We start from the raw sequence: 27,477 nt of genomic DNA, 5'->3' as shown, positions 1-27,477 counted from the left end.
CTCTTAATCATCCAAAGCCAAAGGTATTTGGTGGTATCCTTGAAAAGGATCCAAAAAGCTTATCTGAGGATGACCTACAATGGCATCCACTAGCTGGTCTATCTAAGGCATAGGGAAAGGATCTTTTGGGCAGGCCTTGTTCAGATCTGTGAAGTCCACACATACCCGCCACTTTCCATTTTTCTTCTTTACAACCACAGTATTGGCTAACCATTCAGGGTAGAACACTTCTTTAATAGCCCCAGCCTGCTTAAGCTTGTTCACCTCCTCTTTGATAGAATCAGAATGCTCTTTAGATGAGCGCCGAGGTGGTTGCTTCCTAGGGAGGACAGCCAGGTTAACATTCAGATGATGGCAAATGAAGTTTGGATCCACCCCAGGAGCTTCATAGTCATTCCATGCGAACACATCAATATTCCTTCTTAGAAATGCTAATAGTTATTCTTGCTCCCAAGGAGGCAACTAAGCTCCAATCTGAAAAAACTTCTCCAGATCACCGTCTATAGCAATTTCCTTCAACCTCTCACACTTTGCCTCTCTTGATGCCGCATCTGTAGATAGGACCGAAATCCTTGATTGCTATGAGCCTCCTTCAACAAAGGCCGAGGACTCAACTGCAAGTTGATGCATAATTGTAGCCACGAGGCACTGCCTACCCATGGATTAACTACCCACAAGCTCTTCAATCTGGTCCCCCGAGGGATACTTCACCTTCAAGTGCAGAGTTAAAGAAACGACCCTTAGGGCTTGGAGCCAAGGCCTTGCTACATTGGCAGTAAAGGGGAATTAGCGTCCACCACAATAAAGTCTACCTCTACCACCTCCAAACCTGCCTACACGGGTAATCTAATCTGAGCCCTTGGGATAACAACTTTCCCATCAAAACTTACCAAAGGTGAATCATAGGTCGTTAGATCCTTAGACTTTAAGTTCAGCCCTCTGTACAAGTTAGGGTATATAATCTCTACACCATTGCCCTGGTCTACCATCACCCTCTTTACATTATACCTCATATCCTGAAAGTGACCACTAAAGCATCATCATGTGGCTAGATGGTTCCAATCTTGTCCTCGTCCGAAAAACTCAACGCCGGTCGGACCTCTACTCTAGCCCTCTTCGGCTCAAAATTAGAGTCCTCGGTGGGTAGCCGAGCTACAAATATCACCCTAGAGGGATGAGAACCAGTTCTCCCAAGTGTAGCAAATATGACATTGGCTGTGCCTAACGGGGGCCTTAAAGAAGCATTTCCTTGATCCCCTGACCTTGCTTGGTCTCCTTACCCGTTGGGTCGATACAAAAACTGTTGTAACCTTTCCTCTCTGACCAGTTGCTCCAGATGGTTCCACAGAGTTTTGCAGTATTCGGTGGTATGCCTTCGCTCTTGGTGGTATTGGCAATGAAGACTTTGGTTGCGCCTTATGGGGTCTCATCCCATTTTGTTTGGCTATTTGAAGTATGACTCATTCTTAATCTTCTCCATGACTTAATGTACTGGCTCCCAGAATATTGTGTTTACCACTTGAGGAACTGTAGGCCCAGATTGTCCAGCAAAATCCCCTCTGGGCCTACTATTGTTGTATCTGTCCGACCTGAAATCCCTCATTTCCTAAGGCATAACCTTACCCTTTCCCTTACCTTGCTGTTGGTCTTCTTCGACCTGCTTGTAACCATCAATGTGATCCATAAGCCGATGAACACTCCTTACCAACTTCTTGGTCAAGGATTTTCTCAAATCATGCTCGGTGGGCAAGCCAACCTTGAAAGTCTTTATAGCCATGTCATCAAAATCCCCATCAATCTCGTTAAACATCTCCTAGTATCTGTTCGAGTACGTCTTTAGGGTCTCACCTTCTCGCATGGACATGGAAAATAGAGAATCTAAGGGCTGAGGAACCTTATTGCACGTAATAAAACGAGATCCAAAGGACTGAGTGAGTTCCTTGAAGGAATCAATAGAACTTGCTCCTATGCTATCAAACCACCTCATTGCCACAGGCCCTAAACTGGATGTGAATACCTTACACATCAAGGTCTCATTTTTGGAGTGCACAACCATTTTTTGATTGAAGTGGTTAACATGTTTCATAGAGTCTGTTCAACCATTATACATGGTGAACGTGGGCCGAGTGAACCGCCAAGGAAGTTTCCCTCCCTCAATTCTGCACGTGAAAGGTGATCTGGAAATCTGGTTGAGTGTTCTGCTCATCGCATCATTTCCCAAGCTTTTGGAAGATGAGCTCCTGTTTTTGCACTCATGGTGGTAGTCCTCATCATACGAGAAAGACTCATTAGAAGGAGTCCTTGACCTGCGCCTATAGCTACCATCCTCTTCATCATTAGAGGAGACGTCAGAATTGTAAGGAGTTCGCCTTTGCCGTTCATGGCGCAACCTCCTCTTCAAGTGATCAATCTTTAGCTGTATGGCTTTGGTGTGTTTCTCATGAGAGAGGTGGCTACCACCCTAAGAATGGCTCCTACTAGTATGGGTAGTATGCACACTACCCTCTTGGTCCATTCTTCACTCGAGGTTGACAAAATGATTTTTACGTTGGGACCCCATAGACTTTGCCTGGTGTGGACCTAAACCTACCATAGTTGAACGTTAGATTCACTATAACACCAGGATTTCCCATAGATGGCGCTAATTGTAAGGATGCAATTTGAGTCCTCTACCCAAGTGATGAATAAACTTAGGCCCAAAAAGCCCAATACAATGAATTTGTAGAGAGTGGGTTGGAAAACTAGACTTTAATGAGTTGGACAACAAAGAAAGTGGATTCAGATGATAAGAAAATGAAGATAGACTGGTTTAAACTAAAGGAAATCATCCTCGGCGCAGTCTGAGGAGATCAATTCTTATATATTTCTCTTAAGTTTGATCACAAATACAATTCTTGATTGCTACAGTGTTTTTCCCTTCGCTTCTCGATCCCCCTTCTTAAAGTCTCTCTTCTATTTTATACTATCTTTGCCTTTCATCTCCACCTTCCACATGCAAATCAAATTGTAGGTGTTGATCCTTGTTCCTTTAGCACCTTCATAAAATCTTTAGGTAGTAGTTGTAAAGCTGAAAGTTACTGTTCAGGTATCACTTTCTCATCAATGTGGTCAGAGAGTTAGCTGTAGAGCAATTAATGTGGTGGTACCAGCTTTCCCTCGAGATATTTCATGACTTTCCTTTGTCCTGTTCCTTCCTGATACTTATCCTCACTCATAGAATGATCCAAAATGTTACTCTTGATGGCAGACCACACCCTTTGACCTCGACCTTGCTTAGCCGAGGAGGGATTCTTTCTCGGACCTCCCTTTTGGATGACTTTAATCGGATTTCACTTTTTCACTCACTAACACGGATCTTTATGAAAGTGTTTACCCGTCCTCGGATTATTTAACGTCTGTGGATTGGGCCATTGGCCTAATATATACATAAATATGGGCTCTTGGGCCTATCACCCCTACAACATCTATTTATAGTATTCAATACTCTGATATATTACTAAATACCAAATAGAGTAATTCTTAGGTATGTGCGGAGTACGGAGAATGGTACTCCCTCCTCTCACATTCATGGTGAGGTTCACTCATTAAATTTATGGTGAGGTCCACCATGAATGTGAGAGGAGGGAGTACTATTTTTCCATACTCCGGAAATACCTAAGAATTTTCCAAATACCATTATTCAATATACTAGCGTTATGAAGCATTAATTTATTGTTTTGTTTTTCCATTTTTATGTTTCCTACATATGCGTCTATTAATGTTGAATACTATATTTAATTTCATGCACAAAAGTTTAGTATGTTTTCCACATCATTTTATGACTAACATTATTAGACTTTCATAAATAAATAAAAAATTATTAGACTAATTGTACAGTTAATTGTTCCCAAATTCTTATAGCAACTATAATTCTACTAAGTACTAACTGTCACATTATTAGACTAAATAAGTTTAAATAAAGCCTAAATGGAATTAAATTAAAAAAAGCCTAAGTTTGAATCAAAACTACTTAAGAATTAGACCACATAGAAATGTGATTTTTTCCATTGTTGTTTTTTGAATAAATATTCATACTATACTAATAGACCACGTAGTCCCACCCAAGCTAAATTTACCATATGGTCAACGTGCCTTACAATAAGATAACCCTAAAGTCTCTCACGCGAAGATTCAAAATATAATATCACTAGTCGCTAACCCGTGCGATGCACGGGATAGTTAAACAAAATTTATACACATTCACTTTTATTGGTACAATCATTTGAAAATAATTCTAACTAATACACTTAAAAGGGTTAGTAATTTATAGAACTTACCCCCCACTATTAGTATACAGACACCAAGTACGGTCGTCGTAGCCCTTTGAAAGAACCTTCCCCAATTGGACCCTATCAAAAAAAAAAAAAAAAAAAACACCCAATTAACAAAATTGATCCAAAAGGGTCTAAAAAGCACACAAAATCAATTCAAAAAACAAAAATATGAGACAAAGTAATTACTTTCCGCTACCAATGAAATCGTCTTTTGTATTGCTTTTCCAAACTGCAGCACTTATCTCTCTAAGGCCTTCAATTAACGAAAACACAAACTTCTCTTGGAATACCGGAGTATTATAACCATCTATACACACATACACAAAAAACAAAATCAGCATAACTCACTATAACTCTATAGAAGCCTAAAAAATATAAAGAGAAATTAAAGGGGTTGAATTTGATATTTACGTTTGGAGAGAGAGAGTTTGCAGAAACTATGGCTTTATATTTCTTAACTTGAGAGAGGGGTAAGGTTGCTAGGGTTTTGAGATGTTATAATGTTTTTGTTTTTATTTTTATTTTTTATTTTTTAAATATTGTGCTGACGTGAAAAATTGTGGTGCCAGCAGAGGTTTCGGTTTTATATATATATATATATATATATATAGATAATCCATAAAAAGGGTTATGCAACCTATCCGAAGACTTGACCTGCCTGAGAAACCTAATAGAATCGATCGTCTTCCGTTGAAGACCCGAGTTGATCAACCTCTCTTGTCATCGATAGGTTGAAATATGCTCCACCTGATCAGATCAGATTGAATACAGGTTGAGCCCAAACCTGGTCCGTCCCAAACACATGGACAACCTAGCCCATAAATATTAAATAAAAAAAAAATTAAAAAAAAAAGTCTAAAATCGTCAAGCAGTTCAATTTTACAATTAGATTGGGCTGGTCCGGGCCACGTATCAAATCTACACGTTGCAAAATCTTTTCAACGTGTAGCGAGCTCATGCTCTGATCAGTTCAGCTTTTCAACCCCGCTGACTATGTCGCGGTTCTAAGAAGTCAATCATCTACCTTAGCTCCTCCCTCTCTCTCTCTCTCTCTCTCCTCGTAACAGAGTCACTGACACTGAGTTTTGAAGCCCGAATTGGAGAAAATGGCGGACCGGTTCTTCCCAAACGTAATGCCAGACTTCGTAGCAGAAGCAACAGCTGAAACCCAAGACGAAGAAGGAAAAGAGCCAGCAGTTGTCACCCAAGATGCTCTCATGAAGCTCCTCTCCATGCCTTACTCTTCTCTCTCTCAGCGTTTCAAACGCGCCGCTTTGGACCTCAAAGAAACCGTATCCATCTCTTCTATTTACTCACTACTTTCTTTGTCTCTTATGCCTACCAAGTGTATGTGGATTTGTTTCAGATAACTTTGGAGACGTGGGGTATGACTGGGCAACAAGTTCAAGACTTTACGCTGTACTGTGGGACTCTTGGGACGGCTTTTTTCCTCTTCAGAGCTTACCTACTCACTAACAACCACAATGATCTTGCTCTCTCCTCTCAGATTGTTAAGGCTTGTGACACCGCTTCTTTCAATTCAAGGTACTCTCCTCACTTACTCTCTTGCTTTGTATGCACCTAATATTTCTAAGGCTCCGTTTGGGAGATGGGAATGGAATGAAATGGAATGGAATAAAATGAATATTTTTAGAATATTCTTCCCTCCTCTTGTTTGGGAGTTTTAACGGAGGGAATGGAATGTCTATTCCCTCGTTTGGGAGTTTAAGTGGGAGGGAATGGAATGGTTAGGAGGGAATGCTCATTCCTCCCTTTTCCTTTAAAACCTCAAATTTTTGTTCCCCTCAAAATTGGGAGGAATGGGAGAGAATGAATTTAGGTTTAATGAAATTTTTGTTAAAATCCCTAAAATACCCCTTTAATATCAACCTTTTTTTTCTCATTCAGCCGTAAGAAAAATAAAACTATAATACTTGCACAATATTGTCCGTCCTCTACAAAGTGAAGCTGCTACCGCTGGTCTTTTTTTTTTTTTTTTTTTTTGTCTGCTGCAATTTTCAGATATTGCTCAAACCAAGTATGTCTATCTTTTTCTTTTTCTTTTTGGTTGTTTGCTAGTCTTTTTTTTTTTTTTTTTTTTTTAATTTTTATGAACTATTTGCTAGTGATTCATGAGAGTGATATATAGTGTTTTTGTACACCTAAAAACCAAAACAAACTACATTTTGTATAACTAAAAACCTTGAAAGTGAAAAGAAACGAAAAAAACCTTGAAAGTGAAAAGAAATGAAAACTGCTGTTACCTGTATAGCTAAAAAAAAATTGTATTTAGAAATTTGAAAGTGAGAATTGCTGGAAAACTGATGTAGAACTGCTGTGAATTTGAAACTGAGAACCGCTAGAGAACTCAAATTTGCTTTTTACTCTGTTTCCTCTTTGATTCTTCTGTTATTTACGAAGCAAGTGGTGTGTTACGTACACTTGCAGTTTTAAGTCAACCATCCAATTAGTTAATAGCTCCAAGGCTTCACCACGTGTATGGTTAAGAGGAAATGTCTACAAAAGCTAGTGTACAAGTTTAGACAAAAGACAGGTGTGTGGTTAAGAAAAAAACAAGAGTAAAAAAAATTTTAAATGAGAAGAAATTAAAATGAAAAGTATTTTAATTAAAATAATAGTAGTTTAGAACTTTAATAAGTTGGAGTAGATTATTTTTAATATAAATTTTTTTATGCCTGAGGCCTACATATTTTTGATGGAAAATCCAACATATAAAGAGATGTTCTTTGGTTGTCCAGATCATGAGCGCAAATGTGTCTTATTGATACTGATGTCTAGGCCTAAAAATTAAAAAAGTGTGGGATTTTTTGGCCAACCTTAGTTTTGGAATTGATTATGTTATTTTGTTTTGTTTTGGCATGACTCATTACCGGAGTTTTTTTTTTTTTAAAGATATTTGTTTGCATTGTTAGACAATATTTATTTTGTTTAGAATAAATATGTGATGCGTGAATTGCTTTACAACATAGAAATATACATAACTTGTGTTTTAGCTACAATAATTTTTTTTTTCCTTAATGAAATTGGGAGATGGAGATGTATTAATTATTAAATAATCAAATCCATTGTAAAGCATACCAGCCAAAAAAGATCCAAACTAAAACTAGCAGCCCCTAAAAAAAATTTGCAAATTGAAATAAAGAAATTGTACTATTGTTAATTTTTCATACCATTATCTTCATCTGTTAAATTATTGATTAGCGTGATACAATCTATTCACCTTGACAAAACAATATTGTAATTCAATAATCTAACACAGACCCAATTGTGGCTAACTAGTTTCACATCATCCACTAAATACAAACATTTCAAAGTAATTATAAGTTCTCAATGATTATTTTTTATGTTCTTTAAAATGAGGGGTATAATAGTAATGTTATTATAAAATGATTCCATTCCATTCCTTTCAATGTCACTCCCAAACGGTGTTACTTACTTTCCATTCCATTCCATTCCTTTATTTTATAACATCCAAACAAGATTTTTAAATCACATTCCATTCCATTCCTTTCCCTACTAAATCCATTCCATTCTATTCTATTCCATTCCATTCCTTTAATGATCATTCTATTCCATTCCATTCCATTCCTTTATAAACTCTCAAACGGACCCTAAGGCTACGGACGCAACTTTTTTCATAACAAATTTCACTTTGCTCAAGTGTTTGGCTGCGAGTAGTGGACACAATTGATACTTATGAAAACTACTATTTTTTCTCCGCTACTCATAGTCAAACACTTATTATTATGGCTTTTTTGGGTGATAGCATGCTCACCTGAGTTAGGGTGCTTCGTGTGATGCATTGATGGTAGGGATGTGACTTTTCTATGCGGGCGAGCTGGTGTATGTGCTCTTGGGGCTGTGATGGCAAAGCATGCCGGTGATGAACAGTTGATAAATTACTATTTAGTTCAATTTAGAGAGGTATTATATTGGCATTTGTTAAATAACAGTTGCATTAATTGGTTGCTCAGAACTTGTTTATCGGTGTTAACTCATGGTTTGACTTATGAGTGTAATAGATTAAGCTTCCCAGAAATCTTCCTGATGAGTTGTTATATGGGAGAGTTGGATACTTATGGGCATGTTTGTTCATAAACAAACATATGGGCACAGGGACGATTCCTTCTACCTACACTGTAAGGCTTGCATCATGAGTTACTAAACGATCTTGGATATTGTTATTTGTTTCATTAGAAGTGGAACTGATATTCTGGTAAACATGTGTGTAGTGTTCAGTTGTGAATGAAATCATCAAGAATGGAAGAGAATTGGCTAAGAGTGGAAGATGCCCATTAATGTTTGAATGGTATGGAGAAAAGTATTGGGGTGCGGCACATGGATTGGCAGGGATAATGCATGTTTTGATGGACATGGATTTGAAACCAGATGAGGTCGAGGATGTCAAGGGCACTCTTAGGTACATGATCAACAATCGATTCCCCAGTGGGAACTACCCCGCAAGTGAAGAGGATAAAAAGAGAGATGTTCTTGTGCATTGGTGTCATGGAGCTCCTGGAGTTGCTCTCACACTCGTCAAAGCAGCTAGGGTAAGATCTCTCTGATGGGAAGTTCTTTTCTTTTTGTGCATACCATTTGTAATTTTGTTTCCCTGTATCCTTGGACTGTCAAAGTGCCATGTGTGATTACAGTCATTGGCGCAATTCATTGAACAACTTAAGGAAGTTCTCACAGTTCTGTTTCATAAGCTTTGCTTTCACTTTCCATAATCATAGGTTGGGTATCTTCAATAATATAATACCTAAAGCTAATCTAACTCTTTGTCTTGAACTTTTAAGTGGGTAAGTAATTATATGTTTTTTAAGCCCTGCAAAAAGAGGAAAGAGAAAAAAGGAGGGGGGGGGGGGGGGGGTGGGGGGGTGGAAGTTGGTCTGATTGGCTAAGAATCCATGGAGGAATGACTTCCATTTCTGACTAGAATTATTTCCAATGGCCTGATAATGCATAAAATGTGTTTCAACTTACAAAAGCATTATAATTGGTCATTTTCCCTCTAAAGTTCTCCTTAAGACAGTCCTGAGTAGAATGTGTTGAAATTTCTTTTCTGTTGAGACTTAAAAATGATAAAAGAAGAACCATTTTGTGTTGCATCAATCATGTGGTGACATGGGAAAAGGCGTGTACCTTTTTTTTTTGGATAATTTAATTAGAAAATGCTGAGGGCATGCAGCCCAAGTATGTCAGTTATATTCTAGGGAAGACTACTGTTGTAGTTAACTCAATTAAGAAAATGTGTACTGTTGTACTTCTCTTACTTAGTGAAACTAAATTCTCAGTGTCTTTACCATAGTTTTTTTTCTTTTCTCAGATATTTTTTCTTGATTGCGTGTATTGAATAAAAACTGTGTCAAATGCGCAGGTTTTTGGAGATAAGGAATTTCTGGAAGCAGCTGCAGATGCAGCTGAGGTGGTGTGGAACCGCGGACTGCTCAAGCGAGTCGGGATTTGCCATGGCATTAGTGGGAATGCATATGTGTTCCTCTCACTTTACCAACTTACAGGCAATGTAGAGTTCTTATACAGAGCCAAAGCTTTTGCTTGCTTTCTACTTGATAGAGCTCACAAGCTCATATCAGAGGGAGAGATGCATGGAGGTGATAACCCCTACTCATTGTTCGAAGGGATGGGAGGTATGGCTTATCTTTTTCTTGACATGATCGATCCCTCTCAGGGTAAGTTTCCGGCTTATGATCTCTGAAAATATTTTTACAATGGAAGGTTGGAAGGTAGGCCTTATGTATAAAAATTTATTGTGCTTAGAGTACCTCACATTGTGTAATGTTTTTGAGAATTTGCTGGCTTTCTGTTCCTATTTTGTCATTTCATACTGGGAATCTGACGATAAATTTTCTTCTTGAAACAAGCTGGTTTTGAGTTTTGTTTGGGAGGAGATGACTGGACGAATGACTTGACGAAACAACAATCAATATCTTACCATGTTAGTTTACACAATTCTAAGCTTAAGGTAGCAATTGCCAGTAGGCTTATAGTCTGATTAGCACCAACCTTGTCCCCTAATCTCATGTCATGGGTTCAACCTGCCTACTCCCTCCCTTACCCAAAAAGAAAAAAGAAAAAAGTAATTCTCCTTATCAGTGGGACTAACTTGATTGAATGAATTCCATTTTAACGATTTCGATAATGGTTCATGGACTGGCTTGGCCCACCAGTATCAGTGGGACTAACTTGATTGAATGAATTCCATTTTAACGATTTTGAAAATGGTTCATGGTCTGGTTTGCCCACCAGAATCAGTGGGACTAACTTGATTGAATGAATTCCATAAGCAGGAGTATATTAATCTGACCGAAATTGTCACTAAATGACAAATGCAAGAAATCCAGCTCCATATGTATTTAAAACCATTTGGAATATCTGTTAAGCTAAGCACATGGAGACGACAAAGTTGCACAAGAAAGATTTAGTCCTCGCTGCGCATGGATACAATATTTTCTAGCATAGATTTTTTTCTTACACCTGGGGTACTCGTATAGCACCCTCAGGCACTATGTTTTCCAAGGAAGGTGATGATGAACTCATTCACCTGATCTGGAAGTTGCTCTTGGATAAAATGGCTCCCTTCAGGCATGAATATGATATCTAATTCTGGTACAACATGTTTCATGGCTCCACTCCTTATGTAGTCCTCGATCCATGGGAATTTCCGTACATAATCCTTCTCCCCCATAATCAGCAGTGTTGGAGCTTTGACTATCGGCTCAGTTATTCCACAATCCACATTTAAAGTCCTGCCCAATGGACCAACCAGTCAAATGTATGTTTACCTCAAGGAATGTCATACTTTTGGAAGATCTTATTGGTTTCATCAAAACTTTATAGAGTTAGGTGATCTGTTTTCCTAGGAAAATTATACAATATTTTTCTAGCTCCAGAATGGTCTCTACTCTCACATGAATATTTAATTCTACCAAAAATTTAATTAGTGAAACATATTATTATATGAGAGGAGACATTAGTTTCTTAATATTGAATAGTTATTCATTTTTTAGGTGCATGTTGGGATGTTACTACAAAAAATAAGCCTCATACCCTTGGACTAAAATAATTTGAACTATTTGGTTGAGGTCATGCCTTACCTTACTTCACCCAAGTTGACTATTTACATTAATGGAAATCACTATAAGGCCAATTAGAGGATTCCTAATTCATTTTTCTTTACCCAGTATTTGGTTCTTGAATCATAAAGGGTTGGATGGTGTTAAAGCCAATTTCAAAAGTAAAAAAGAAGCTTTCACATTTCTTCCAGCAACTTGGGGGAACTTTTGTGTACCTGTATGGAACCTGCAATGCAAAACGGAATCCAGACTTCTCATATAAGGAAGCATAGACTGAGAGATCTTCCTCGGAGAACCATGGTGGAAGAGGAGCAGAAGGGTCAAACAAGTCCATGATTTCCTGATCCTCGGCTGCAACTGGGACCTCACTTCCTGAGAAGAGAGTGTAGATGTTCCTTACCACTGCTTTCGCATCAAACCGGCCAAAGTCAGCTTCTGCTCGCCCTGGCTCCTACATAAGATCCAGTAATAATACGATTAACATATAAATTGAGCATTATAGTGCCTGGGGAAATAAGAAAGTAGGAAAAATGCTATCAAGTAAATGACTATGTTTCATGTTTGTGTCAAAAATCAAAATCTATATTACCTGCCACCTAGTTACGTAGAAGCCTCGAGGAAGTTGATGATTCTGGATAGCAGAAGGACCAGGTAACATGAAAGGAACACCAAGTGTTATAACTCCTGACACCCTTTCTGGATGGACCGCTGCTACCATGTATGCTGGGAAAGCTCCGAAGTCCTTGCCAATAAGAAAAGCCTGGCGCCAAGAATATCCATGTTGATGTGGGAAATTTCGAATGCATTTTTATTATCACTTTTTAATGATTCAAACTTAACTAGTTGATAAGTATGGTCAATGGTATCAATGTAACCCAAATAGCATTCCATTCCTGATGGTGGCAAGAGACCATGGGTTTGATCCCACTCTACTATAGTGCGTTTGTTTTACCATGTCATAGCAAATAATAATAATAAGGAAATGCCACAAATAATATTCTTTTTTTTTTCTTTTTTTTTTAAAGAATCTTTATAGTTGACAAATAAAATATTAAATTACCGATTTTCTCAATAGCTTAAACTATTGAGAATTGATAAATTTAATTATTTAATCACATAATTTTAATTCTCCTCCTCACATGTGAGCTCAAACTACTTTTTAATAGGTGAGGTCTAACATGAGATTTTGAATAGGAGGTAGAGTAAAGGAAATATGGATGGAAGGTCGAGGTAAAGTGGACAAGGTTAATGAAATTGTTAGCTAAAATAGATGTGGAATATTGTACTTTGTGAAATTGTGGACTATCTCTTTTTATTTCACTTATATAAGGTTGTTGAGGTAGGAGTAAAAATCATTTATCTCACTTTAAATGTTTTAATTTAGAGAAGTATTACATTCACAACATTTTTACAATATTTTTAAAACAAATTATGTGATAGATGTTATTGGTTCTAATTTGAGCCCACAACTTAAATTACTTTTTTATTCACCCATAATAGTCAATAGCAACCTGTCACTTAAAATTTGTTGTGAAAATGTTATGTACACAGTATTTTTCTTTACTTTATGCTCCACTAATTATAATTTATTAAAAAAAAAAAATTCCTTTACAAAGTAATTAAAGTTTAAAAAAAAAAAAATTAAGAATGTAATAACATATTATGGTAATGGGGTAAGGCTTGGGTCCAATCAGGGGTAGCTTAATATATTTGAAGGCTTAAGACGAAAACTGAAAGTGAGTCATTTTATATATTTGTGGGGGAGGATTTGTTCCAAGCCCGCAAGCAGTTTGTCCACTCTGGGGCTGAAGGACCCGCACGACTTTGTTCTTTGCAAAAGGCGTGAGCAGTTTTTGAGACTTGTTCCCACATCGAAGAAAGATGCGCCCCACTCATGCCTTATAAGCCCTAGCTAAAGGCAAGAGTGTACCACTACAACACATGTGTTGTAGTGGTAGAGGCATGCCCTTCAAGGCAACAAACCCGTGCGGGTGGGAGCAAGGATCAACCCTACCCATCTCAAAGCAAACAATACTGTCTGATGGGCATTGCCCTCAAAAGCGCCTTTTTGTACAAAACTTTTTACACTTGTTGATGTGCCAAATTAATAGTGGTAAGTAAAAAAGTGATGTTAGTGGTGAACTTAGATAAAAACTAGTAAAAGTTTGTCAACTCAACTTGTGAAAAATGAAGTTTTTTATTTATTTATTTTTTTTAAAAGTTCTACATTCATAATATTTTCACAACAAATTCTAGGTGTTAAGTTGTTATTGGTTTTAATTTAAACTCATCATTCAAATTAATTTTTTGTCATCAATAATAGGCAGCAACAATTTGTCAATTAGGATTTATTGTGAAAAATGTTATGGATGTAGCGTTTTTTTTTTCTCATTTGATAAAAAATATGAATTTATTTTTTAGCTAATATTTGGGCTTAACTTAATATTATTATATTGAAAAAAAAAACTCTATTAGTTAAAATTTGGAGACTTTTTTTTTTTTTTTATTATTATTATTATTTTTTTTTTTTACTTAAAGCCTTAAGGGACTTCCCCATTTGCTTCTAATATAAAGTCGGCATTGGGTCCAGTGTCCAGCACTGAACCTATCCCAAGTGCATGTTATGAAGCATGAAGTGGAATAATAAATAAATAATAATAAAAAAGAGGATTCTTAGTGGTCGAGGCAGTATATGGATGCAAAATACTTTATTTTTTCCATGTGAAACTTTGTCTCACGTCTCACATAAATTTGTCGTATTTTTTAGGTAAAATAGATGAAGAATATTATTTTCTAATCCTATCTAGCTGTCTTTTAAGTCTAACCTAACCCGCTAACCGTCGAAATGATATATTATGTAAAATGGATATAAAATATTCTGTTATTGTCAAACTATCCTATTTATAGTCTCACCTGTCATATCTACATTTTTCCCGTTGGGACAAATCATTAGTCACATCCTTACAACTAAAGGTAACCCTTCAAAGTTTAAAGGTTCACTGGTAGTCCACCATGTGGGGCTAATTCACTGCTAATTCACTGGTAGTCCAATTTATAATTTGTTTACAATTAAGACCCCCCAAAAAGATAATGCTCTGATTTCAGGATACTGGATCAAATTGGAAGGATGGTGGACTTGAGTATTTGCCTAGGGACGACCTTATAGGTCTTGCCAACCAAAAAGCGTATCTGAAAGTTGGGCAACTGGAGGGTAGATCTGCTTAAACCAGGGCTAGATTAGAAGTAAAAATGTTTAAGCTTTGAAGAAGTCTTTGAAATTGAGCAATAGTAAGAGAGTGAGATGCGAAAGACAGGTGTGAAACGGAGAGATGAAAACGAGATTGTTGTTGAAATGGTAATTTAACAAAGTAGGAATGGGGTTGATCACCTACCCACTAAAGCCGAGAGACCAAAACTAAAACTTTCACTTTGATTAACATAGAAATCTTGCATTTTTTGAGTCATACATTCAAGCTGTATGTATATCTAAAGGGGAAGAGATTTGGGTGGCAAGTACTACCTTATTGATGCCCAGAGAGTCAAGAAGGCCGACAATATCATCAACAAGGTCATTGAAATTTGCTTTCTCTGGCTCCGGTGGCTGGTCAGACAGTCCATAGCCCCTGAAATCAATGGCTATTGCTCGGTACCCAGCATTTGCAACAGCAATCAATTGGTGCCTCCATGTATACCATATTTCAGGAAATCCATGCAGGAACACCACTACCTTATCACCTGCTCAAACATTCATGATTAGAGAAAGTAGAAAATCAAATTTCGGAAGGATAATAAGGAAAAGTTAAAAACCTATGGAGTGGGAAATAAAAGAACATGTTGGTATCAGATATACCACTTCGAATCTGGGCGACATGAAGCTTTAGTCCTCTTACTTCTACATGACTGTGCTGGATCTTTTCCATTTTGGAGAGAGGTGAGAAACAAGGGAGAGGTGGTTATGACTAATGAGAAAGTTAATTGTATTGACTATATAGAAAGGGCCAAAATGGCCAAATACCATCTATTTTTGAAATTTTTAGCAACAGAACACTGTTTCGGAAATTACCGGGGAATTACCACTTTTTCTGGTACTCGAGCTTGGTGAGCTATCCACTGTGGCACAGTAACATGGAAAGCTGGAATTAAAATATTCCGCTTGGTACTCGAGCACCTAAAGCTCGAGTACTGGTTGAACAGTACTCGACTCCTACATACTCGAGTACCATCTGTTCATTTGTGCACCACTTACTGACAGGTGTAGTACATGCATGACAAGTTTTTGCATTTATCAAAATCCTGACAGGTGTAGTGCATGTACTACACCAGGTTGTGTAGTACTACATCAGGTTTAAGAGAAGCCCATGCAAACTAACATTATGTTGCTGGTATAAAAAACAAACAAACAACAAGACAAACAAACATCCTTTCAATCTAATCAATTCTTTTTTTCAAACAATTATGTTTTATTTTTATTTGCCTCTTCATTTTTTTTTTTTTTAAGAAAAGGTATTACGAGAGAGAATATGGGATCAACGAATGTAAATATTTATTTTGTGATAAGATTTTTTTAAAATTAAATTTAGGGCGAAGATGAAAAAAAAATGGTAGAATAGAAAATAATGAGAAAAATAAAAAAGTGAAAAAATAGAAAATGTTTTAGTTTTCTTTGTGTGTATTTAGTTGATGGTAGAAAAATAGAGAGATTAAAAACTCTTTTTTTAGTAAACTATAATATTTATCAAAACACACAAAAATAATAATATTTGTGTTTTAAACCGGATTTATAATAGTGACTTATTAGACATCAATAAAAAAAAAAGTATTAAACTTTTTTTAATCACCACGAATAACTTTGAAAAGTCCACGTATTTCTCAAAGTTTAATATCAATCCATATCAATTTTATTTGTGTTTTGGTGCATATGTAATTTCCGCTTTCAGGTTTCTTGTGATTGCGTAGTGTTTTGGTACATATGGTTGTGCAATAAATGTTTTGCATGTATAATATTAGGTTTTGCTACACAAGTGGGTGTGCAATAAATGAACTACACCTGTCAGTAAGTGGTAAATGCAAAACCTGATGCAAAACCAGGTGTAACCTGATGTAGTACTACACAACCTGGTGTAGTACATGCACTACACCTGTCAGTAAGGGGTGTGCAATAAATGAACAGATGGTACTCGAGTATGTAGGACTCGAGTATTGTTCAACTAGTACTCGAGCTTTAGGTGCTCGAGTACCAAGCGAAATATTTTATTTCCAGCTTTCCATGTCATCGTGCCACGGTGGATTAAAAAATATGGTACTCGAGCTCACCAAGCTCGAGTACTAGAAAAAGTGGTAGATCCCCAATAATTTCCGAAACAGTGTTCTGTTGCTAAAAATTTCAAAAATAGATGGTATTTGGCCATTTTGGCCATATAGAAAGAGCTGAAAGGCTAAGGAACAATACTTATGGATTATTCAAGTTTTGGGGATTTTTTTTTTTTTTTTTTTTTTTTTTCAAAATAACACCTATTTTTAAACTATTTCGTAGACATGGCAAAACGAGCGGGTCGGGTCGGGTTGGGTTGGGTCAATCGGGTTTGCGGGTCAAATGGGTTGCGGGTCAAAACATGTCATTTTTAAACAGGTTAATTGGGTTTCGGGTCGGGTTTACCGTATTTTTTAAACAAGTTTTTTTTTTTTTTTTTAATTACAAAAACAAATCAATGACAACCTGTTTAGAGAGAATGAATAAAATCAATTAAGCAAATGAATTGCACTTAATGTCACTTGTTAATATCCTTCCAATTCTGATAGTTTTGAGCATGACAAAAATTATTTATAGTCATAAATTCATAATAGAAAAAGTCTTCAATGTTAATAGTTCATTGTCAAAATGCATATAATTACAAGTTTACATGGCTTTTGAGTGGAGTTGTGGTGTGTCTTTGTGTTAGAACTCATTTCCCTCTCCCTTGTGTGTGTATGTATGTTTGTTTCTCAAAAAAAAAAAAAAAAAAAAAAAAAAAAAAAAAAAAAAAAAAAAACTTCAAAAAGAGATAGATCTTAAAACAAACAAAATAATTAAGTCAGCAAAGTAGCAAGTTATTGGTCTTCTTAAATGCACATGTTCCTGTTGCATTTAAAATAATAGTAAAGTTAGATTACTTAGAAAGATAAACTAAACAAAAAAAGATTTAAAAATAAACATAACATATTAAGTAAAGAAGAATAAGGAAATATTTTATAAAAATTACACCTCAATCTCAATCTACTCAACGTTGGTAGCAGATTCAATACTACAAATATTCATACTTGCAAATTGTAGTTCAAATTGGCCAATTTTGTTAGCATCTTCATCTACAATACAATATTTTATTATAACTTAATGTACATGAAAACAAATCAATAAAGAATTAAAATTGTATAATTATGACCATAAAAAACGTAGTTTCAAATCCATATAACCAACTTTTAGTACACAACGTAGTTTCCACATTCTCAAATAAAAGACGTGATCGATACGGAGTAAGAATTTTTTTTCCAACTGGGAAAGGAAGCTTTGTGGTTCATTGGTTTGGTTTGACTCAACTTTTTCAGGTTTGCCATTTGTGGCTTTGTGCATTGTAACATTGTTCATTTGTTTGTGCTTTTGGCTTTGGAGTTTGGACAATGGACTACAGCTCAGCTCAGCTGAATGAGATTTTTTTTTTTTTTAATGATTGTCTACTTGTCTTGACTCTTGAGTCACTTGACAGCCTTGGCATTTGTGTTGTGTAACATGTTGAGGACCTTTTGTCTTGTCTGATGGCAATTGATTTGGCAAGGCAAGCACTAAAGCTAGGCTAGCAGCTAGCTTCTCAAAAAAAAAAAAGGAAAAAAAAGAGAGGAAGAAGCTAGGCTAGCTAACTTTTATTGGTAGTCATTCTCTCTAAGATATAATATATATTGATTATTAGTTTTGGTACTTTGTGCTTTATGCACTTAGTATCAGAACGTAATTTAAATATTTTTTTAGCGAATTTTTTTAACAAGTCGGGTCACGGGTTATCTGGGTCGGGTCACAGGTCAACACGTTTTTGTTTCGGGTCAAAAAAATCGGGTTCGGGTCAGGTATTTTTCAGGTCGGGTCGGGTCGGGTCAGAAAATTCTGACTCGTATTGCCATGTCTACTATTTTGTTAGTTAGCAATGTTTTTAAATTATTTAGGAAACTAGCATCTTGAGGCTCACAAACTCGATTTCACAATTGCGACTTGAGTCTCTGAGACTCGAGTTCCATGAAAAATCAATGTGGAACTCAAGTTTCTAAAACTCGAGTTCTAGACCGCCAAGACCCAAATCCAATCCACGAGTTCTAGTTTCTGCAGTTCATCAAACGAGTTCCAGTTTTTGCAATTCATCAAAAACCAAACCTTCACAACCCCACAAAGACCTAAATCCACGAGTTCTAGTTCCGCAGTTCATCAAAAACCAAACCAAAACACAGCCCCATGAAGACCTAAATCCACGAAGGGGGTTGTTTCCTAAAGAAGAAGAAGAATTTGACCAAACCCCATGAGGACCCATGGTAGTTTCGATCTTGGCACCAGCCTCTTAGATTGGGTTTGTTGATCCTGGCATTGGTGTCTCTCTGGTATTGTTGAATCAAACCAAGTGTCTTTCTGGTACCATAGACAGACTAACCCAAAGAACACAAAAAATGAATCAAGAGACAAACCAAACCAGAAAACAAACCTTTAGTGCTGAGATCAACAAACCCAAGCTGCTTCGGTGCTGAGATCGTCAAACCCAAAACACTCCGGTGTCAAGATCATCAAACCTAAGCCACTCCGGTGTCAAGATCATCAAAGCTAGTGCTTGGAGTTGTTGGTATTTCGTTTTTGTTGCTAGGAGTTAGGAGTTGTTGGTATTTTGTTTTTGTTGCTAGTAGATGCTAGGTTGTTGCGTTTTTGTTGTGGATCTGCTTTAGTGAACTTGAGTCTTGAAGACTTGAGTTCCGAGGAACTCGACTCTATCATACTCGAGTTCTAAGAGCAAAATCAAGTTTCTTAGATTCGAGATGTTAGTTTCCTAAATAATTTGGAAACGTTGCTAACTAACGAAATTGTTTGGAGATTGGTGTTAGTTTGCAATTTTTTCCAAGTTTTGGACTCACGCTAATGGTACAAAAAAACACATTGTTTCATATAGGGGCTTTGATTTGCTCAATTTGGAGCTGGTTTTTTTTTTTAATACAACTATGACAAATTTTCGTAATTATTGAGGTGTTAGTTCCTTATTTATTATCTATATAAAAAGAGCTGAGAGGCTAAGGAATAGTGTTTTTAGTTTAGGAAAGCTTTGGACTCATGCTCATGCTACTAAAAAACACATTTTTTTAATACTTATTCTGGGGCTTGGGTTTGGTCAATTTGGTGAGCTAGTTTCATTTTTCATTTTTCTTTTTTCCAAGTCAATAAGTTTGTATTTGTTTTCTTTTGTTTTTTTAATGGATAAGATTTATGTACAGTACTTAGATATTGTTCTTTATATTCACCTCTTAAGATTCTACTATGTGATTTTTTTTTTTCTCATGAAATGGAAGTGTATTTTTTAATGAAGTAGTTACATAGATGAATCTTAAGAAAAGAACCTAAGGAATAACACCTAAGGTACTATACCTAATTTTTGTCATTTTTTAATATTTATATGCTTATTTTGGTTTAGGATTTTTTTATACGGATACAACAAATTGTCACAATTTTTGAGGTGTCAATTCTTTATCTATTTCTATTTCTATTAACAAGAGAAAAAGAACCAAAAGGCTAAGATAGTATTTTGATTTAGTCAAGTTTTGGGCTTATGCTTTTGCTACTAAAAAACACATTGTTTCATACTTATTGGGGGGTTTGGTTTGGTCAATTTGGTGAGTTGGATTTTTTTTTTTAATATTTAAGTACATTAGTTTGTTTTTTTATTTTTTAAAGATTTTTAAAGGACAAAGTTTAGTTACAAAATTAGTTGTAGCTTGAGACTAAAACCTTACTCAATAAAATAAAAATTACTACATAGTTTGAAAATCTAACCATTGAATTATATGCTCTTAACACTCTTAATATATATGTTAAATTTTGTGTCAATCGGATATTATTTATTATATGATCTATAAACTTATATTTTATGCATACTTTTAAACTACAAAAACTTGCAATTTAAACAATTTATTGATGACATAGCTATTGATATTTAATTTTATAGAAATTTTACAAACATAAAGAATATAAGAAGAATATGTAATCTAATCAATAAAAAGATAGAGTAAAGTTGTAGTGTTAAACTACAACCAATTTTGTAGCTAAACTTTGTCCATATTTATTTGCTTATTTTGGTTTAGGAGTTTTTTTATATGGAAACAACAAATTGTCACAATTGTTGAGACTAAACCAGCCACAGCTAAAAATAAAGATATTGTGAAAATTTTATGACATAGGTTTTAGTTTTTTATAGATCAAAATAAAATAAAATATTAGACCATGATTTATCACAATTGAAAATAAATGTATGTTATTGTAAAAATATCGTGACATTTTGTTGTTATCACAATATTTTCACAACTACTAATGAAATCTTATGATTCATAGAATATTTTATTATGCAATGTCTAAAATACTTCCACTAAATTTTAATATCCCAAAAAACCAATTTTGTCTGTTTTGAGTATTATTTGATAGTCATTCTTGGAAAGTTCAAATGGTGGTATAGGGCGTTCTATTTATTACCTAGAGAAAGTTGATTTACTAAATTTAAACTTCTAGACCTATAATTTTATCTAATGGAAACTTCAATAATACGTGTCTTTTTTTTTTTTCTTTTCTTTTCTTACTTAAAAGAGTGTTCATAAAAAAACTAAGTTAAACATTATAGCTAGACTCATAAATGTAAAATGGTAACAAAGTAAGTATGAATAACAAATTCTTCATTATGAATAATTGCAGGTATTTGATGAAGACCTCCAATTATAGCATATGTCATCATTAATTATGATTATTTAAATATTGTTAGCAAAACTCAATTGCTTATTGTTGGAAAATGATAATATTCATCATCATTTTTAGAAGTTTTTAATGAATGAATATTGCTTTTAGCAAATAAATTCTAAGGAATTGTCATGTGATAAATAGATATTCATATGTTAAATAGTTATTCTAAGTTTAAGTACATGATTTCATTCTTCTTCAAATAGAAGTTCTATCTTAGTTTTCTCACTCAAGAAGCAGCATGTGACTTGCATGTACCACCCAAACTAGTAAATAAAATAAACATGATTCTTGTTCAGGGAAACTGTCTTTCTAATTCTAATAAGTCAAAAAAAGAAAAAAAAAAGAAAAAAGAAAAAGAAAAGGGACTTGAAATCTCTTTGCCGAAGAAACAAAGCCCATTTGGTTGCATGGTTTTCAAACTTAGACCGTTCACAAAACCAGTAAGGGGAGAGGTTCAAGGTTTTTAAGGTCGAACCGAGATTCGACTGAGGTCGAACCGCGATAATGTCATAATTACCTTATTAATTAATTAAATACAAATATTGATATTATATTTATAAAATTATATATATGGGAAAAATTAAATGATTTTGAAGCATATTTTAAAGAAATTTAATAAAAGTAAAATAATAAAGCATGAAAAAATACTTTAAAAGTTATAATTTATTTTTGAAGTATAAAAGTATGAATATATTTATATACTCCCTTTTAGAGATGGCTAATTAAAATATATAAATAATAAAATATTATGAATATTAGCTATAATATAAAATAAAAGTAGTAATGAAAGTTTATTTAATTATTGGTGTGAATTCTGTTAAATTTTATTTAAGTATATTTAGTTTTCACTTGGAGCATCAACACTCTAGTATAGCCTAGTGGTAAGACTCTAATGCTAACCCACTTCAGCCAAAGTCCTAATCCCGGTAACTGCACTTTAATAACCTTATTTGGTTGTACACGTGTACCGAAAATAAAATATGTTGTATAATTGCATACTCTTATTTTGAAATATTTTTTAAGATATCAAATCACTATTATTATTGTTATTATTATTATTATTATTATTATTATTATAGTTGGAGAAGGGGAATTTTCTTATTTTGAAATATTTTTTAAGATATCAAATCACTATTATTATTGTTATTATTATTATTATTATTATTATTATTATAGTTGGAGAAGGGGAATTTGAACTTTGAACTTTAAACTTTTGTTGTTTCAAAAAAATAAATAAAAAAACTTTAAACTTTTGTTGAAAATACTAGAAAGTGTCAGTTGAGGTACAAAACTATTGGCATAAACAATCATATAATGTCTCATATAATATTGTTGATGTATTATAATATTTAGGGAATCAACTAAATTTAATTATATTACATGTCAATAGAAAGAGATGTTAATCAAGATATAAACCAAATGCTTGAGTGAATTGCTAAATATATAATTATTTTTTCTAATTTGAGCGTAAAATTATCTTTTATATTCTTGATTGCTTGTAATTAAATTTGTCTTTATTTTTTTGCTGTTCTATGGTTCAATTGTTGCCAAAGAAGTCCAAATTTATTGCGTCTTATATAAATCATATGAAATTAATCATAAAAACTTATTTTTCATATTTGCACCACCTTTAAATAATTAATATATGAAAAAAAAAAAGTGTTTACCTTAGTAATACTCAGTTTAATTATATATCACAAAATTTAGACTACTACTGTGTATGTATTAATTGTCACTAGTGTGTAACCCCGTACATATGTACAGATACAATTAAAAATAATCACAATTATACAGTTCAAATTATTATTTTTTTTAGAAAACATTGAAATTATACATGATATTAGCTTAAACTTTTTTTAAAACCATACATTTCTAAAATATATAATAGTTTCTCATTATATATATATATGATTTAAAATTTAATTGGATTTTGATTTTTGCATCCAATAATTCACTTGCCACAAAAATTAAAAATTTAGATGGATACATGACAAAAAATTAGACTCCAATTGAAAACCAATTTAAAATCTAATTGGATTTGGACTTTTCGATTTTTATACTCAATAATTCACTTGACACAAAATTTAAATTTAAATGGGACACGTGACGCAAAATTGTGTAGCTCTGTGTTTATGCACGAATACAATTAAAAATAATCACAATTATACAGTTCAAATTAGTATTCCTTTTAGAAGACGCTGAAATTATACATGGTATTAGTTTACACTTTTTTTAAACTATACATTTCCAAAATATGTAATGGTTTTTCATTATATATATATATATATGTGATTTAAAGTTTAATTGGATTTCAAATTTTGCACTCAATAATTCACTTGCCACAAAAATTAAAAACTTAGATGGACACGTGGCAGAAAATTAGACTCCAATTAAAAACCAATTTAGACTCTAATTGGATTTGGACTCTTTGATTTTTACACTCAATAATTCACTTGGCACAAAATTAAAATTTAAATGAGACACGTGGTGCAAAATTGAGAATGTAATTAAAATCTAATTAGATTTTCTCTAAGTTTTGGCTATATATATATATATATATATATATATATATTATGTTTGTGTTGCTTGTTCCATTTAATAATATGTGTTCTGCTCAGTATTAAGTATCACTAGCATGTAACTCATGTATCTTCTAAAAAAAAAAGCATGTAACCCATGTAAATGCATAGATGCATTTAAAATTAAACACATTTTTTATTATAAAAATATATATAATTAGTCAAATTATTAAAAAAAAAAAAAGCATGTAACATGTGCATATGTATAGATACATTTAAATTAAACACAATTTCTATCATAAAAATATAAATAATTGGTCAAATTATTTTTTTTTAAAGTAAATGTAATTAGTCATATATTAATATTCTTACCCAAATTTAATACTACTTATGATCATTTTTTTTCTTCTAATTTTTAATAAGATAGAATGTGTGGTGATTTTTGTTGTGTGATGATTTGTATTGAGTATAAGTGATTAGTTTTTTTTTTTTTTAGTTCATTAATATTAGATTCTTAATATTTTTCTCTCAATAACTCACTTGGCACAAAGATTAAAAAACTTAAGTCGATAATTATGGTGTGGTTCCTACATAAATTTAGACACATAATGCAAAATTAGATTCTAATTAGGGATGACAATTTTTCCCTGCCTCGCTTAACCTGCCCCTCCCTGCTTCGCCTCGTGCGGGTTTTCCCCACCCTGCAAAGGTGGTGGGGCCAAGATGGGGCAAGATTTTAGCTCCGCATCATGGGGCGGGGCAGGGATGGGTTTAAATTTTTTAGACCCACCCCGCCCAGCCCCTCCTTGTCCCAGCCCTGCCCGCCCCACATTGTTAAAGGTTATAATTGTAAATTTTTCATAACCTAAAACTCTACTATTTAAACAAACATATAAATATTAGCTTATTTTATTCTACCCAATGTGGTTCTCTGCCTTTATTTTGTTATATGTTATACTATGAGAATTTTTTATTTTTTATGATTGCCTTGTTAAACACTTAGATATATTATTCAATTTTTTCTAAAAATTGATTTGATTTGATGGGATAAATTTTGTTGTAATTTCAAGTATATTTTTATTAATGAAATAGGTTTCATTAAAAAAATTTGTACAAGTTATAGGGCAAATTAACAAAAAGTAAAGTTTTACAGGGTGGGGCGGGGCTTTGCGAGGCCCCAAGGGGCGAGGATGGGGTAAGACAAAACAATGCAAGGCGGGAACAAAGACCCCATCCTTCGACCCCACCCCGCCCCATTGCTATCCCTAATTCTAATTTCGAATTCTAATTGAACTTTTTTTGAGTTTTACCTTTTAATATATATAGATTAGTTGGATTTAGAAAATGAAAAATGTTAAGATTAATATAATAAAAAATATGAATATATTGCTTTAGTAAGTTCACAAAAATTTAATTATTTCAACAAATTTAAGCATAATTTTTTTTTAATTTTTTTTATTGCATGAGTTATTAAATTTGATTTTACTTTTTGATTTTTTTTCCCTTTTTTTATTCAATTCTTGCATGAGGAAGAAAGTAATATTCTAAATCAATTATACTTCTCCATTTCATAATAAGTATTCATATATAAATCTTGGAAAAATAATCATTGATTATTATTATTTTACTTAATCAATGTGATATGCTATAGATACAAGAAAATAATTAACATAGTTTCAAATGGTTTAAAAACTACTTAGATAAAAATCCTACTACTAAGAATTCTAGATTTTATTGAAAGAAGTTTCATTATTTATTTCATATAGAAAATATGGAATTCCCTTGAAGTTTTGAGTGTAACATTTTATCCCTTGTGGTTTTTTCATAAAACACAAAACCCTCTTAAGCTTTTGATTGTAACAATTAACCCCTTGATATTGTTTTGTGTAAACCATTAATTGTGAAAACTTAATCCCCTAGGGTTCAACTAAATCATAATAATAATTTTCAAAACAATTTGATTATGTTTGTCATGGTGAGTTCAATTGAATCACCAAGTAGTAGATATACTATTCTTTTTAAATATAATTTTGTGTCTTCGATTTGTAGGTTAACTTGAGAGAGAAGGTACAAACCCTAGATATACATGAAATGCTCTCACTTCTGTTGTTTAGTCAACCCCTAATGGGACTGATTAAGAATCATGTATCTTGATTCTCGATCAATCGACTAGTTATCGACAGCAAGGTTTTTAAACGCAAATCGGACCGTACGGTCCAACCGGGAAACCCTTGAACTGTTCACTTTCATGATCCGTTTAAGGTGAAGAACCGTTCCATGCGAAAAAAGCATGGACCCGTCCGGACTGCGGTCCGACCGTCCAGTTCTGTGAACTGTGACTGGTTCACACGATTCAAATGGTTGCCTTGTTTCAAGCCTTAAAATGGCGTCGTTCCATCTTTTTTCCCCCCCTATACGGCGTCGTTTGGAGCATTCTCATTGAACAAATTTAACCCTAAAAACAAAAATCACTCTCAATCACTCTGAAACCCTCGCCTCATTCTCTCAATCACTCTCTGCCTCTTCCTCACTCTCTCAATCACTCTCTTGTCTCTACCTCTCTCCCTCGTCGCCGTCGTAGCTCAGCCCAGATCGCAACTCAGCCCAGATCTCTTCCTCACTCTCTCAATCACTCTCTCGTCTCTGCCTCTCTCCCTCGTCGCCGTCGCAACTTAGCCCAAATCGCAGCTCACTCTCTCAATCACTCTCTGCCTCTCTCTCACGCTCATCTCTGCCTCTCTCCTTCGTCGCCATCGCAGCTCACTCTCTGCCTCGTCGCCGTTGTCGTCGTTTGGTACTTTATTACCTCTAATCTGCTTTTTCTTTGTTAATATTTGCAAGTTGATTGTGGATGATGATATAGATCTGAAGTGGTGGTGTGTAAATTGATTTGGGTCAATTGAAAATGATTCAAAGTTGGATATTATTAATGTTTATGAGCAAATAAATCTGGAGTGTTGGATATTAAAGTTCTTTTATGTTGATTTATATTTTTTGTCCAATTTTTGGTACTTTCTCCATCTATGGTACTTTCTCTCTAGCAGAATACTAGGATTATTGATTGGTTCATGAAATATATGTTTCACAACCATTTACATTAGATCCTTGTTTGTTGTATTTAAAAAAAAAAAGTAAATTTCGACAACCTCATTCGATGTTTTCATTCGACTAATAATGTTTTCAAGTTCCGTGTTGAAAACATTATTGGTAAGCTGATGGGTTGGAATTTTTTTTTATTTGGTTTAAAGCTTGGGTTGGGTCAGGATTCGGGTCGACCAAAATTTCAAAACTGACCTAAGATTTGACAGTTTGATTTGTTTTATATTTTGGGATTTATTTGTTTCAATTTGTTATTTTGATGTCTTGAGAATTACTTGTGATGAAATTGGAGTATTAGGATTAGACCCAATTGTGTAAATTGTAATTATTTATTTATTAAATAATAGACTTTTAAATAGTTGAATGAAAATGCAATTTATTTATTTATTTATTTATTATTAAGCTTAATAAAATGGCCTCAAAGC

The 27,477-nt window shown here is 34.1% G+C and overlaps 2 protein-coding genes and 1 pseudogene across 4 annotated transcripts in view; 2 read left to right on the top strand and 1 right to left on the bottom strand.

The window, feature by feature from the left end:
• The first annotated feature begins 4,973 nt into the window (after window positions 1–4,973).
• LOC126695508 (lanC-like protein GCL2) overlaps window positions 4,974–27,477 on the top strand; it is a 30,304-nt pseudogene continuing 7,800 nt past the window's right edge.
• Window positions 5,351–10,218, top strand: LOC126695506 (lanC-like protein GCL2). The gene is made up of 6 exons (XM_050392272.1): window positions 5,351–5,605; window positions 5,680–5,858; window positions 8,147–8,258; window positions 8,357–8,473; window positions 8,567–8,884; window positions 9,715–10,218. Exons 1-6 carry the CDS (start codon window positions 5,420–5,422, stop codon window positions 10,051–10,053), a joined length of 1,251 nt encoding a protein of 416 aa, XP_050248229.1. The 5' UTR covers window positions 5,351–5,419; the 3' UTR covers window positions 10,054–10,218.
• Window positions 10,686–27,477, bottom strand: part of LOC126695507 (uncharacterized) — a 29,132-nt gene continuing 12,340 nt past the window's right edge. Inside the window, exons 1-5 of one of the 3 annotated variants that reach the window (XM_050392276.1) lie at window positions 15,282–15,436; window positions 14,952–15,166; window positions 12,021–12,191; window positions 11,647–11,882; window positions 10,686–11,104 (exon numbers count right to left, since the gene is read on the bottom strand). In XM_050392276.1, coding sequence (XP_050248233.1) covers window positions 10,855–11,104; window positions 11,647–11,882; window positions 12,021–12,191; window positions 14,952–15,166; window positions 15,282–15,351 — 942 coding nt within the window. In that variant the 5' untranslated portion in view covers window positions 15,352–15,436 and the 3' untranslated portion in view covers window positions 10,686–10,854. Of the gene's footprint in view, window positions 11,105–11,646; window positions 11,883–12,020; window positions 12,192–14,951; window positions 15,167–15,238; window positions 15,437–27,477 lie in introns of those variants that run through there. The other 2 variants (XM_050392277.1, XM_050392273.1) reach the window with 2 other exon arrangements.

The sequence above is a fragment of the Quercus robur genome, chromosome 8 (genome assembly GCF_932294415.1).
Source record: "Quercus robur chromosome 8, dhQueRobu3.1, whole genome shotgun sequence".
NCBI lineage: Eukaryota > Viridiplantae > Streptophyta > Magnoliopsida > Fagales > Fagaceae > Quercus > Quercus robur.
The sequence above is the reverse complement of the archived record's forward strand: the minus strand, read 5'-3'. Positions and strand labels throughout refer to the sequence as shown.

Excerpts from the sequence above, each read along its gene's own strand:
- LOC126695506 (XM_050392272.1), top strand. The coding sequence starts at position 5,420 with ATGGCGGACCGGTTCTTCCCAAACGTAATGCCAGACTTCGTAGCAGAA. Across the intron at positions 5,606-5,679 it reads CTTTGGACCTCAAAGAAACC|ATAACTTTGGAGACGTGGGG; the intron begins GTATCCATCTCT and ends GATTTGTTTCAG. Across the intron at positions 8,474-8,566 it reads CGATTCCTTCTACCTACACT|TGTTCAGTTGTGAATGAAAT; the intron begins GTAAGGCTTGCA and ends ACATGTGTGTAG.